Source organism: Hippocampus guttulatus, chromosome 7, assembly GCF_054856545.1.
Source record: "Hippocampus guttulatus isolate MCC_2025c chromosome 7, RoL_Hgut_1.0, whole genome shotgun sequence".
NCBI classification, from domain to species: domain Eukaryota; kingdom Metazoa; phylum Chordata; class Actinopteri; order Syngnathiformes; family Syngnathidae; genus Hippocampus; species Hippocampus guttulatus.
The window spans coordinates 17389643-17401901 of record NC_141267.1 but is presented as its reverse complement, the minus strand read 5'-3'; the positions used below and the strand labels follow the sequence as shown (position 1 = coordinate 17401901).

The 12259-nt window shown below is 44.4% G+C and overlaps 1 protein-coding gene across 3 annotated transcripts in view; it reads right to left on the bottom strand.

Annotated features, from left to right (window-relative positions):
- The window catches only part of fyco1a (FYVE and coiled-coil domain autophagy adaptor 1a), a 15535-nt gene extending 3276 nt beyond the window's left edge, over nucleotides 1-12259 (bottom strand). Inside the window, exons 1-14 of one of the 3 annotated variants that reach the window (XM_086114808.1) lie at nucleotides 12213-12259; nucleotides 10546-10646; nucleotides 8975-9081; nucleotides 8745-8870; nucleotides 8177-8283; nucleotides 7810-7953; nucleotides 7626-7719; nucleotides 4950-7454; nucleotides 4782-4874; nucleotides 4008-4126; nucleotides 3766-3933; nucleotides 1905-2057; nucleotides 1602-1831; nucleotides 597-753 (exon numbers count right to left, since the gene is read on the bottom strand). In XM_086114808.1, coding sequence (XP_085970934.1) covers nucleotides 597-753; nucleotides 1602-1831; nucleotides 1905-2057; nucleotides 3766-3933; nucleotides 4008-4126; nucleotides 4782-4874; nucleotides 4950-7454; nucleotides 7626-7719; nucleotides 7810-7953; nucleotides 8177-8283; nucleotides 8745-8870; nucleotides 8975-9081; nucleotides 10546-10606 — 4064 coding nt within the window. In that variant the 5' untranslated portion in view covers nucleotides 10607-10646; nucleotides 12213-12259. Of the gene's footprint in view, nucleotides 1-596; nucleotides 754-1601; nucleotides 1832-1904; nucleotides 2058-3765; nucleotides 3934-4007; nucleotides 4127-4781; nucleotides 4875-4949; nucleotides 7455-7625; nucleotides 7720-7809; nucleotides 7954-8176; nucleotides 8284-8744; nucleotides 8871-8974; nucleotides 9082-10545; nucleotides 10647-11133; nucleotides 11402-12212 lie in introns of those variants that run through there. The other 2 variants (XM_086114809.1, XM_086114810.1) reach the window with 2 other exon arrangements.

The window sequence follows — 12259 nt, the reverse complement described above, 5'->3', positions numbered from 1 at the left end:
CGGCAATCTTAACTCAAGATCACGCATCTATCGACCGGAGCTTTTTTTTCTGGGGCTTTCAGACAAATCTTAGCAGCCAATGATATATGCTCTGTCGCCATGGAGATGGCAAAGTTGTCATTACATGTAACCATCGGGGGGCCACTGATAAAGTACAGTGATATGCAGTTGAAAGCTCCTCGAAGAGCACGTCAAGAATATTTTGACCCATTACGAAGTTCAAAAAATGAACCCGCGTGACTTGCACACATTTACTCGGAACAGCTATATTATTCCTAACATTAGGGCTGACTGTTCTCAAAGGAACATGCGAAACCAACAGGAAGAGGACAAAGTATTTGCGCAAGAACCGGATGCTCCACCGGAATGAATCACTCTTATATGGGGTTGATTAAGCCAAAGGCTGAAGATTTCTGTTTTCCTTCCAGCAGTGGAAGGCTGTTAGTATTTTTTTTTCTATAAAAATAACAGTGGGGTGCTCACAGCAGGAAAGAAATTGATGTTGTATCCAAAGCAAGAGGGAACTTGTGTATTTCCAAATATTCCACACCAAGCAAACCAAATTGAGTTTGGAAACACGGCTCCGATATACTTACATGTCCAAGGATCCGGGTGGCCTTCGCTCCTGCTGTTCTCCCTCAAAGGAGCCGCCTGTGGTCTGTGAATTGGTGTCACTGTCATACACACCATTTACCTCTTCTTCTGTGATAATATCAAAAGTGCCGTCATCAGGCTTGTGGCTCGGGTCTGAAACTGGGAGAGAACTTGAGGATGTGATTAGGGTGAAAAAAAAAACAACAACAACAAAAGAGATCGAATAACTACATGCGCCAACTTGACCTCAAATGACCATACAGTGAGCCTAAATTCATGATGAGGTTAAAAATTTGGATTATAGAGAGAGACCACAGATTTTTTTTTAAAATAGTGTGACCCCTCCAACAGGTTTGAAACACATTTAAACTTACCAAAATGCACTTCTAAACACAAGCAGTTGTTTATAATTACAGTAACATCAATGCTAAGTGGCATTAACCACTCGATGGCATTTCACATTATGTTTTTTGCATGAAGCCAGAGGACTTTTATTGGGTGACGTAAGATGGTTTGGTTAAACATTTTGTCGTTTCACTTTAATATGCTAAATTTTAGTTTGTGCATCAGTTTTACGAACAGCCGGGAGCAGGCCCCACCTTGCTCTTATTTGGAGAACTGCAAGAACAGGCGGTAAGGAATGCTTGAAAAGTATATTTTAACAAGTCTAAATGCATGTGGGAGTGGTAGAAGGGTGTTTCTGTGTGTGAAGATCTCACATTAATGGTCCCCCCCCCCCCCACTCAAGTCTAGTCAGCTTAATACTGATTGCACTTGTTTTGGTTTTGAATGTAGATATGGGATTCAGCTACTTGCTCAGTGGAGGGGCGAATCACCCCTGATTTGTGGCGTTTCCTGTTCCTACCAATTTCATTTTTTTCACTTTAGCTTCGAGCTCACGAGTTACTGATTATCTTCCGAGGAACAAAACAAAGGATTGAGTCACGTCAAGTGAACTTCTGCGCATGCGCCTGGGATGATGTTGGTCTTCCCAACTGGCCTCATACCTGTGACACCGGGAGTGGGTTTATAAAGGGCAGGCTCGGGGGTAGGATGAGGTCCGGCTTCCGTTGGAGAAGGCTGCTGATCAGACGGGCTCAGCTCGGCGGCGGTGAAGCGTTCCACCACGGCGCTGTGTTGGCTGTAACAGTCCCTGCAGCAGCGCTCCTTCTTGCCACTGTTCTTGACCATCACGTAGTTGTTGCTGCAGTAGTAGCAGAAGATGCGGCCGCAGAGTCTACAAAAGACAGAAGAAATGATAGTGGGTGCGTCTTGAAAAAGCTTTCTTTTTGGGATGCTGGAATGCACACCTGCAGTGATGCCTGCGCAGCCACCAGGTGAACTGGCTCTGACAGCCCAAGCAGTGAGTGGCTTCTCTGTCCGCCAACCACCAACGCTCCTCCGCTCGCAGTTTCTGCTCAAATTCCAGCGCATCCGACTTCTGCCACAGGGCATCTTTGTCCCTGAGGGGGAAAGGAGACCATCATCGCTCATATCTAGCGAGATAAAAGGTACAAGTGCATCGCCACACAAGCATTATGATACAAGGTGAGGGAAGATTTTTGACATGGCTGTTGTATTAGATCATATGATATTTATGCAGTTGTATTTGAAAAATTCATAGGCGGAACCTGGAAATGTACAATTTTTTTATTTTATTTGGGGGGGGGGGCAAAGAGAATGTTTATTCCAAGAATTCAAAAGTTTGGGGTCACTTTGCAAGGTTTCAATAGTTTTTTGGGGGTTAGGGGTTTCTTTGGGTTTTTTTGTTCATTTGTTTTTGTTTTTTTAAATGGAAAACGGTACTTTCTTACAAAAATGGGACATTTTTTTGGGAAGCCCCACACTTTTGAACAAAAGTATGTTCACTAGATACAGCAGTGTGTTTTCATAGAAAACTGAAATTGACCGAGTGACCGCAAAAAAACAAAAAACAAAATTCAATACGCCTCATTAATCAATGTAGTTGATTGAATGAGGCTCAAACCGTACATCATAGTAAAACAATTGAAAAATTGAATACAATAAATAATTTGTAACTCTTATGGAAATTGACCAACTTTGGATATAATAACATTTCTTTAGAAATTGACTGAAAATCTTCTGCACGGGTGCCACCCAAAATGTCCATAATGCTGGTTGAAACGCAGTGAATACACTTTTGTGACTGGCTAGCATGTGCGGGCTAAAAGGGGGAAGTTGTCAAAAGATTGACAATCAACATTTGTAATTATTTTCTTTTTTTTATGATTGCTGTATAATTGTTGCTCCCACGAATACAACTGGCAAAGAATGCAATGTGCAGGTATACCTGATGAAAACGCACCTAGGAGAAGATTGATTCCACAAAATAAGGCAGGTGTACATGTAATGCGTAACCACTTGAGGAAGAACAGTGAGATCGCGTGGCCGGACCCAAGGGGAAGTGATTAACAGAGTCACTGACATTCAGTGGTCAACATTTCTGTCTGTATAAGCCTCGCGGGTGTTGCGGCAACAACGGCTCCAGAATAATAAAAAGAAAGATTTTAGCCTCTTTTTCTGACTCAACCACTTGCCTCCTGCTCTCGTTTTCAAAGCCTCACATTCAAAAAAAAAAAGAAAAGAAAAAACTTGCCGCCAAGCTTTTGGGACCTTTCCGCCTATCCTGTGAGGAGAACAAAATCTGCTTTCCAGAGAAGAACTTGTTAAAAACACAATGTGAACGCCAAAGAAGTGACAACCAGTAATGATGAGGAAGTTGGCTTCCGAACAGATAATGACGTCCTCACTCCACTTGTTCCAGCGGCTGCTTTTGACTGATCATAATAGACTTTAGGCCACTTGTTCTCAAACCTTTTACACCAAGTACCCAAAAAAAACAAACACCAAGTACCCTGAAAAAAAATTATAAAAATATTGAGTACTCTACGTACCACCATAACGCTCAACATTAAAATACAGCAGTGTAGTAGGTCTAAGTGTTCATGAAAAGAATGCTACGGCAAGTCACTGTAACATTATGCAGTCTGATCATTAACTCTGACTAAATACAGGAAAATTGTACCTAAATAAATAAAGACGACAGAACTGTACTTGGGGAACGATTCTTTCACGTATCATTTGAGTGAGCTGGAGGACCACTAGTGGTGCTGGTCGCAAGATTTTGAGAATCACTTCTCTAGGTGTTACCTTATTAGCTCTATGAGGCGCTCCTCCAGGTTGACCTTGGTCCGGTTGAGGTCATCAATCTCGGCTGCCATCTTCAGGTGCTGATTTTGTTTAGCGCCTTGGGTCGCGTCCAGTTCCCGTTTCAACTCCTCGCATTCGTTTTGCACAGCAAAGTGTGAGCTTTCGGCGCTGAGGAAGGAAAACCACATTCGAATTTGTTCGCCGGGCAAGAGAGAAATCCCCAAGCGTCGCCGCGGCCGGACCTGGTTAGCGCGTCTCTTAGCTCCTGAATCGCTCCGTCGTTCTCACGAACCGTCGCTTCAGTCTTGGTGATGTGAGCATCTTTCTCACCGCTGAGCTGCAGGTACTTCTCATTCTCAGCCTGTTAAGAACATTAGCACCAGAACAATTCGCCCGAATCTTTGCGGTCCGGACAGAACCTTTCTATGTTGAATCCGTATCTTTTTGTCTGGAAATAATACAAGCCGGGGGTCGTGAAATTGATGAAAAAACATTTGTCATTCACATTTTCTTTTTTGGGGTTAATTAATATCCCTTCCTGTTCTTATTAGAGAAAACACATTTTTGTGCTTTCACTGTTCAACCGCTGTACATAGAATGCACAAACAGCACTTTATTGGTCACCACACGCCCATTTTAGAAATCTGTTCATTAAATTTGGACCGCTACTGTCCTCAGGTCAGCTTTTTTTCCTGCTCCCATCAAAATAAGATCAACATCTCCTTACCCGTATATGTGAGAAAAGATTTCAATGTATTACAACTGAATGTTAAACGAGACACACAACGCGGTTCAATTATCTCCCAGGGGCATTGATGATGAAGGCAACTTCTGTTTTTTCTTTGTTTTGTTTTTTACTCTGAGTGGAATTGCTCACTACACAGCGGTAATTGGGTCTGTCGGGGGCTTCCTTTGACTTCAAGTGTATATTCATACATCCACATATGAACTCTCCAGAGAATGAAGATGCGGCAAAACTACTAAAATGCGTCGTGCGATGTCTACAGAACACCAACCTCAAGTTCAGACACTCTCGCTTGCAAACAGGACACCTTCCTCTTCTCCTCCTCAAGCTGCCGTTTGACCTCGACTCGCTCCTTCTCCACATTCTAATCGGTGAGATGAGTGAATAAACGAGGCGTAAAAACAAACAAGACCGCAAAGTTGATGGTGGACGAAGTCACCTTCATCTGGACTTGATGGTTCATGTTCTCCGAGCTCATCTGGAACTTCAGGGACTTCACCTCCTCTTGGTTGGAGACCTTGAGGTTTTGCAGCTGGTTCTTGCTCTTTTCCAGCTGTCCTTGAAGTTTCGCGATAGCCTCCGGGAGCTTCTCTTTGTGGCTCAGCTCCCCTTCCAGTCTGTCATTCTCAAGCTGCAACTGGCTCACGCACTCCTCCAGGCGCTCGACCTCGTGCCTCAGTTCCTCGATGGCGGCGGTGTCGTCGGCCCAGTGCTTCCTGGCCTCCTCCTTCTCGGCGCTGAGCTTACAGATGGTCATCCCCAGCTCGGCCATCTCCGTGTTGGCCCTGTGCAAGCCTTCCCGGGTTTCCGTGTTCTCCAGGGCGAGACGGTTGTTGTCGGTTTTAAGGCCGGACATCTCCTCTCGGAGGGCGGCGGCAGAGATGGAAAGCTCGGCGTGGGCGGCCATCTCCCTGTCGCGCTGCTCGGTTAGCGCCTCTTCTTTCTTTTTGCACTCGAGGAGCTCGGCGACGTGCTTCTGGTTCAGGGCCTCAGTCTGGACTTTAAGCTGCTCGGTCAGAGTCCGGAGCTCATTTCTTTGGGCCTCGGTCACCTCCAGCTGCGCTTGGGACTTGAGCTTCTCCTCTTCCGATCTCTGTAAGTTCACCTTGAGGTGTAGGATGTCCGCCTGAAGCCTGGACACTTCTTTCACGTTCACCTCCAACTGGCCCTCCATCACAGTCAGCTTGACGGCCACTTCCTGGTTCTCTTTCGCCCGGACGGCGCTTCTCTCCAGCTGACACTTCTCCATCGCCTGCTTCTCACACGTAACCGCTTCAATCATTTCCGTCCGTTTCGCACATGCTGCTTCCGCCTTCGCCTTTGCCAACTGCAGCTCCTTCTCAGTGGCCTCCAGAGTCGCCACCCTGGACTGGACCTCAAGAAGGTGCTTGTCTTTACTCTCGAGCTGCGCCTCCATGGCTCGCACTTGCTCTCGAAGGCTGACTTCGCGCTTGCGCGAGTCTCCTAAGCTCTTCTCCAGCTCGCCGATCTGCCCGTGAACACTCTTCAAGTCGCCCTGCATGCGAAAGAGAGATTCCTTCACCGAGTCCTGCTCCTCTCTCAGACTCTGGTTCTCCTTCTCAAGCTGCTGGGACGTAACATCCGAGAGCTCGGCGGCCATGGTTGCGTGCTGCAGACTCTCCTCCATTTTGAGGTTCTCCTCACGCAAACCCTTTTCTTTTTCGCCCACGGTCATCTTGGCGTCATCCAGCTGTTTCTTGAGTTGTTTTTCAGAAGCCCTAAGAGATGCTAATTCACCTTCGAGAACTGCCCGGTTGTCTCCTAACTCCTTCTTAAGCTCTTCGTTTCTCTTTGCTGAGTTCAGCAGTTTCTCGTTTAATTCCATTAGATTGGAACACTGCGTCTTGTAGTCTTCTACCTTTGCCTCCTGCTCTCGAACGCAACTCTCTAGCGTGTTGAGCTTTGAGGTCAGATTGTCCTTTTCGGCGCTCAGGCTTCGGTTGCGGTCTTCGAGAACTTGTAGCTTTTCATGACCGGAGGACAGCTCAGCTTCCTTCATCTCACATTGCTCTTTGAGAGAAGCGATTTCTCCTTCTAAAGTCTCCCTGTGCCTACCCACGTTTTTATGTAACTCTACTTGGTCCTCTTGTGCCCTCCTTTTCGCCTCCTCCGCCTCTTTATCCTTCTCCTCCAGAGAGTTTTGGAGGTCCTGCAGCTGCCTCTGTAAGTTGCTGGTCTCCTTTTCCCTCAGTGTCAAGGCGCCCTGAAGCTGTTCAAGGGCGTGGCACTGTTCCTCTACTCTGGTCTGCAGTCGGCCTTTCTCCTCAGAGGCCGACGCAAGTCTCGCTTTGAGCTTTGTTTCGGCATCCTTTGCTGCAGCCTCCTTAGTCCTCAGCTCCTCCTCCGCCCTTTCCGCCTGTCTCCTCTTCTCCTCCGCCTCAGCAACTGCCTCCATCTTCGCCTTCTCTGCCTCCTTCAAGCCGTCCAACAGTTCGTGCATCTTTTGTGCCGAATCAAAGTAACTGGCCGCCTGCTGGCCCTTCTCACTCAGAACTCCGTCCAACTTGGCCAGTAGCTCAATGTTCTTCGCCTCAGTAGCCGCCAATTTTTCCTGGAGGAGTCGCTGTTCGGCCTCCATGGCTTTTTCTCCAGTCTTGAGCTTTTCCAGCTCTCTGGAAAGGCTCTCCTCTCTCCCTTGCAGACCCCTGAGCTCTCCCTGCAAACCCCGTTGCTCCTCTTGCGCGGTGAGCGATATATCCAGCTGCTTCTGGAGCTCCACCACAACCCCTTTGAACTCCTCGGCCTCCGCGCTCAGCTGCTTTATTTTATCCAGGAGCTCCTGCTGCCTCAAATCGGAGCGGTCCAGCTCCAGACGAAGGTCTTCGACGGTGCTAACGTCTTTGGTGTAGGGGGGCAGCGAGTCGTTCAGGTCATTCAGCAATCCGTGACCGTAGTCGGGACTGGAGAGCAACTCGGATGCTTGCTAGATGTTTGCGAGAAGAGACAATGAGCAATGCAAAATATTACTTAAAACAATATGAGTAATGCTTTATAATGACTCATTTGTATTGTATTCTATGTTTTTTTTAATGAATCCCAACAAATCGGAAGCCAAATAGCACAACAGACTTTTGCTTGACTCCCCATCAGTTACCTGGGAGTAACTGCTGGCCAGACTGTTAATACTGGAACTGCGACTGGGTGGTTTCCACGTGTGTCCAGGTGAGCTTGCACCTCCCAGTGTCCTCCTGTTGAAAGTTTCATTTATAATTTCAGTAAAACTTAATGGCCTATTTGTCCATTTTTTATTTATTTTTTGTCCCTAGCTAAACCCTTACCTTGCAAAAGTGGGCCAGGAGGCATCAAGATCATAGCCTCTGGAAGCGACATCAAAGTGAATGTCGTTGAGTTCATACAAGTGATTGATGATATCCACACTGAGGTGAGGCTTCAAGAACGGGCTTCTTACGTAGTACCAGTCACTGTGGGGACAGAGACGTCGAGAACTGAAGACAAATATGGCCAATGCATGAAAAACAGCCCTTTTTACAGCTAATAAAGGCTATTCTACTGTAACCAGGGTATCTTAACTCATTCAGTACCAGCCAATTCTGTACCAAGTCTGAAAAGACGTTTAAAAACGTCTTTGGGAGTGAATGAGTTAATTCCCGTACAAAATTGCTGACATCTAATCAGAAGTTGTACCTGGTGACTCTCTGGTTCATGAGGCACTGCTGCAGAGTGTCGGCCAATCGTTGGTGCACGAGAGAGTAACGAATGAACGCCCGGCCCTTCCCTAGCGACGTCTTCAGCTATCGGATGGAGAGAAGGTTAGAGGTGAGATGTCTTCAAAAGACAAGTAGTTGCAGTTCCGGTTGTCTTGATTCAACCTTTGCGGATTACCGTGAGCTTGATGATTGAGAATCTACACAGACCTTGTCTAACACGCGGCTTGGTTATTGTGCAATGACATTAAAAGAGTAAAAGTGATACAAATGACAATTCATCATGCTCTCCCTCACCCCCAATTCAAATTACACTGCACCTCGTGACTGAACGCGATCGGCGTGCGATCCATTTTGTACAGACGTAAACTGACTCATTTGGTTTGGTCTCGTGATTTCTGCCACGTAAATGTCAACGTTCAATCAACCGGCATTCCTCACGAGAAGTAGCCACCTTCAATTTTAACAGTTTTCATCCTTTCCAATGACAACATAAATGAATTACAAAGCAATTTGTGAAGGCTCAAATTGTGTGAAAGTCTTCGTACCTCCGGAATGGATTTGACAAATCGAATGCCATCGTTGGCACCTTTAATTTTAGCCAGGCAATCGGTGAAGTAATCCCAGTAATCTTTCTTTGTTCCAAGAAATGTTGTTTTCTCCTTTTGGTCAAACTGAAAATACAAGAAGTGGCATAGCTGTCATAAGTAATTTGGAATTACATTATCAAGGAGAATATCACACAGTATAGGATTATAATTGTGCTTTGGACATGCACCTGCAGCAGGTATTCCAGTTTGTAGGAGAATTTGTGCAGGCTGGTGCTGTCATCTGTAATGGGCTCCCCGTTTTCCTTGTACTCTTTAGCAATCTCCCCAACAGCCTCTGCAATTGCCACAAACAAACAAAAAAATTATTGGTGAACAAACAACACAACAAATATGCATATTTATGTATTTTTGTACAGTGGTGAACATGTGTATTACGCCAGTGAAGGGCGGTACTAAAAGCAATATTAATCATTTATACAGCACATTTCATACACAAGGCAACTCAATGTGCTTCACACAAGCAATGTCAACAGCATTCGACATTCAGAAGCAAAGCAGAAAAAAAAAACCTCATACTAATACCGCAAGTGGTGCACATGCTCTGCTTCATTGTATGCAAAAGAATCGCTGCCTAAGTAGAGTTCCATTGTATTTAACTTTTTAGTACATTTGCATTTAATCTTGTTTTTTCCTAAATTTCTATTTAGGTACCATTTTCATTTAACTTTCATGTGCAATACATTTGAATTCAATCGTTAAGTCGAGTTTCTCATTTTCCTATATTCAGGCGCTGTGCAGTGTTAATGCTCCACCTGTGCCTGATTATAGTGACTTAAGATGATATTAAAGAAACCTTTTAGGAATAAAACCTGCGCTTGGCTTTTAATTAACACAGCCTATTACAGGAAATTGCAGCAACTGTCTTTCACTAGGAGTCATTGTGTAGGTGTATACACACATGCACACACGCGCGCGTGCGCACACACACACACACACACACACACACACTTATTATTCTCCTCCATCCATTTTCAAACGCACAAGTCAAAAGTCAACTGTTTTACAAAAAAACTGAAAGAATATTATAGACAATGATGACTTTTTTGATTGTGATGTCAAAATGGTTATTCGCAAAAAAAAAAAAAAAAACCTAAGTTTTAGTGGTTGAATGTTTTTTTTCAATGCGGGTATAAAATAGTGAATTGAGTTTGAAATTCCTCATTCCTGCTCCAAAAATGGTCAAATGTCAAAAATGTCACTGAAAATGGAGCACTCTCTATTATTAAAGCACTTAATGGCACAGCCACAGCAATGAATGGTTACTGGTTACCGGTTCTTCTTGAAAAGCAACAAGTTGTATTGAGACAGTAAACCTGCCACATTTTAAATTCGCTACAAACCTTTCAGTAAACATTTCCCGCGATTGATACCACTACCGTAATCGAGCATGCCAAATCCATGTGCATCATCTACTTGCCTCTTATCCACCGCAAAAATTGGAAGGACACGTGCGCCGGGTGTACCCTCAGCACACGCCCTTTGTCTGGCTGCATGCTGACACAGATTTCGCCACTTTTCTAAACAGACACTAAATCACATCCAGTAGTGATTGTTTTGGGTTTTTGTTAGCCGGATGAGGTGAGATGAGGTGGATCCGAGCATGCCGAGGAGCGCCATAGTGTGATGGTAAATCCTTGTGACTCTCTTGTTGCTTCTCTGCCGTCGCACACCATGTCAGGCCACAACTTTCCAATGCTGATCTATTCACACACACGCACACACAAAGCTGATGGCGTACCATGTAGATCTCGGATAATCCTCTGGAGCTGGCTCTCCCCCACCGTAGCCCCGGCAGCCATGGCCCCACCGCTCCTCCTCCCTGGAGTCACGTCCAGTCTGCTGAATCAGAATATTACAATCAGCACAGTACAAAAAAAGAAACGGAAATACTTTCACATCACATACATGGATCGTTTTTTGTTTTTTTTTACTTTATCTGCTGTTCTTCAAGCGGCCGTGTTTAAAAATAACATGACTCTTTTAATTCTATCCTGTACACAATTTTAATTGTGAATTGGCTCCATAAAACTGGTGCCGTAAGAGCAGTATGTGTCACTGAATTTAATGATGAACACGAGTCGTGTCATACTGGACAAACTGTATTGCAGAGGCTGTCCGTGAATTTGGTAATTTAGCTGACTTAATCCACATTTTGGTACCACTACTATCACATCACAATTCTAGACACCATCAATAGTATACAAACATGCAATATGACAGGATGCAATTGGGCCATGTACTCATCTGGAGCACTCCAGAAGCTAATATTTATTTTTAAAAATATGGCACAAACATTTAAAATTGACACACCGTACATCATACTCACCAAAGATGTTAATTATTCAAATGTATTGATGCATGCAGATCGCTGCAGGCATGTTTTTCTTGTCAAAACACATTTTGCTGTGGCCTACCAACTAGAAGATTGAAAAATCCTGATGTCATTGAGGGCCGCGTTATGGCCCTGCGAGGATAAATGTGAAATCGAATTGGTTAAAGAAACAGTCCCATCACTGATTGAGGTGAAGTTGCATGGGCCAGCATTACTGATTTTGAAAGCCATAGGCAGATGAGATTGACACAGCAGCATATGATGTAAAATCTGATTTAAGAAAAAAAAATCTAATCTCCACATATTGCATTGCAGCTAAGAGAAATGCTATGAAATCAAGAGAATAAGTGTTAGGAAATAAATTAATACAACTACAAGGAGGAAATGTAGAATCTGGACTGTAAATGTAGGTCAGTAGAGAAGGCCTTCGCAACTCTGAAGCTCTACCACTGTTGTACTGCAGTTAATAGAAGCTTTATGAAGCTTCACTTTTAAAATTTAGTACCACCACGCTATCAATCTATTAGGAACTTCCTCGGTTTGATGGAAATGTTTTACTAGACTTATCAAGGGTCTGGAAAGCTAGTTTAGAGGAGTATATTAAGCACAGGGGGGCGTGTAACGAGGAATTATACAGTCGAAGCAAGTGATTCAATGTCCCAATGTAAACCAAACCTTATTCAGGTTTTACGAACACAATGTATTCCTTTAAACAAGGGACACTTCAAGAGCAACGGTAGAATGTAGAACGTTTGCTAAAAGCTAACGAGGTTAATCTCCGGCGACGCTGTTCAACTTTGACAATACATTTGACACCCTCAAGCAAAAACCAAGTGTCATTAAGAACATCATCCGCTATATTTCGATACTACGACGCGAAGAGAAAACATTTAAAGCTCCCAGGCGCGAAGCGTTTTCCCCGACTTGACTAATAACTTGTCACTTAGCTTTAAGATGGTAAACTTTCAACAAACATTCTTGACACTTGGCACAAAAACAAAAAACGATGTTTCCAAATTTCAAACATTCTTTCCGACATTTGCTATTAGCGGAATTAGTCAACTATAACATACTTTTCAGCTCACGTCCATATCAGCCCAGCTGCGCTGTGTGGGATAAA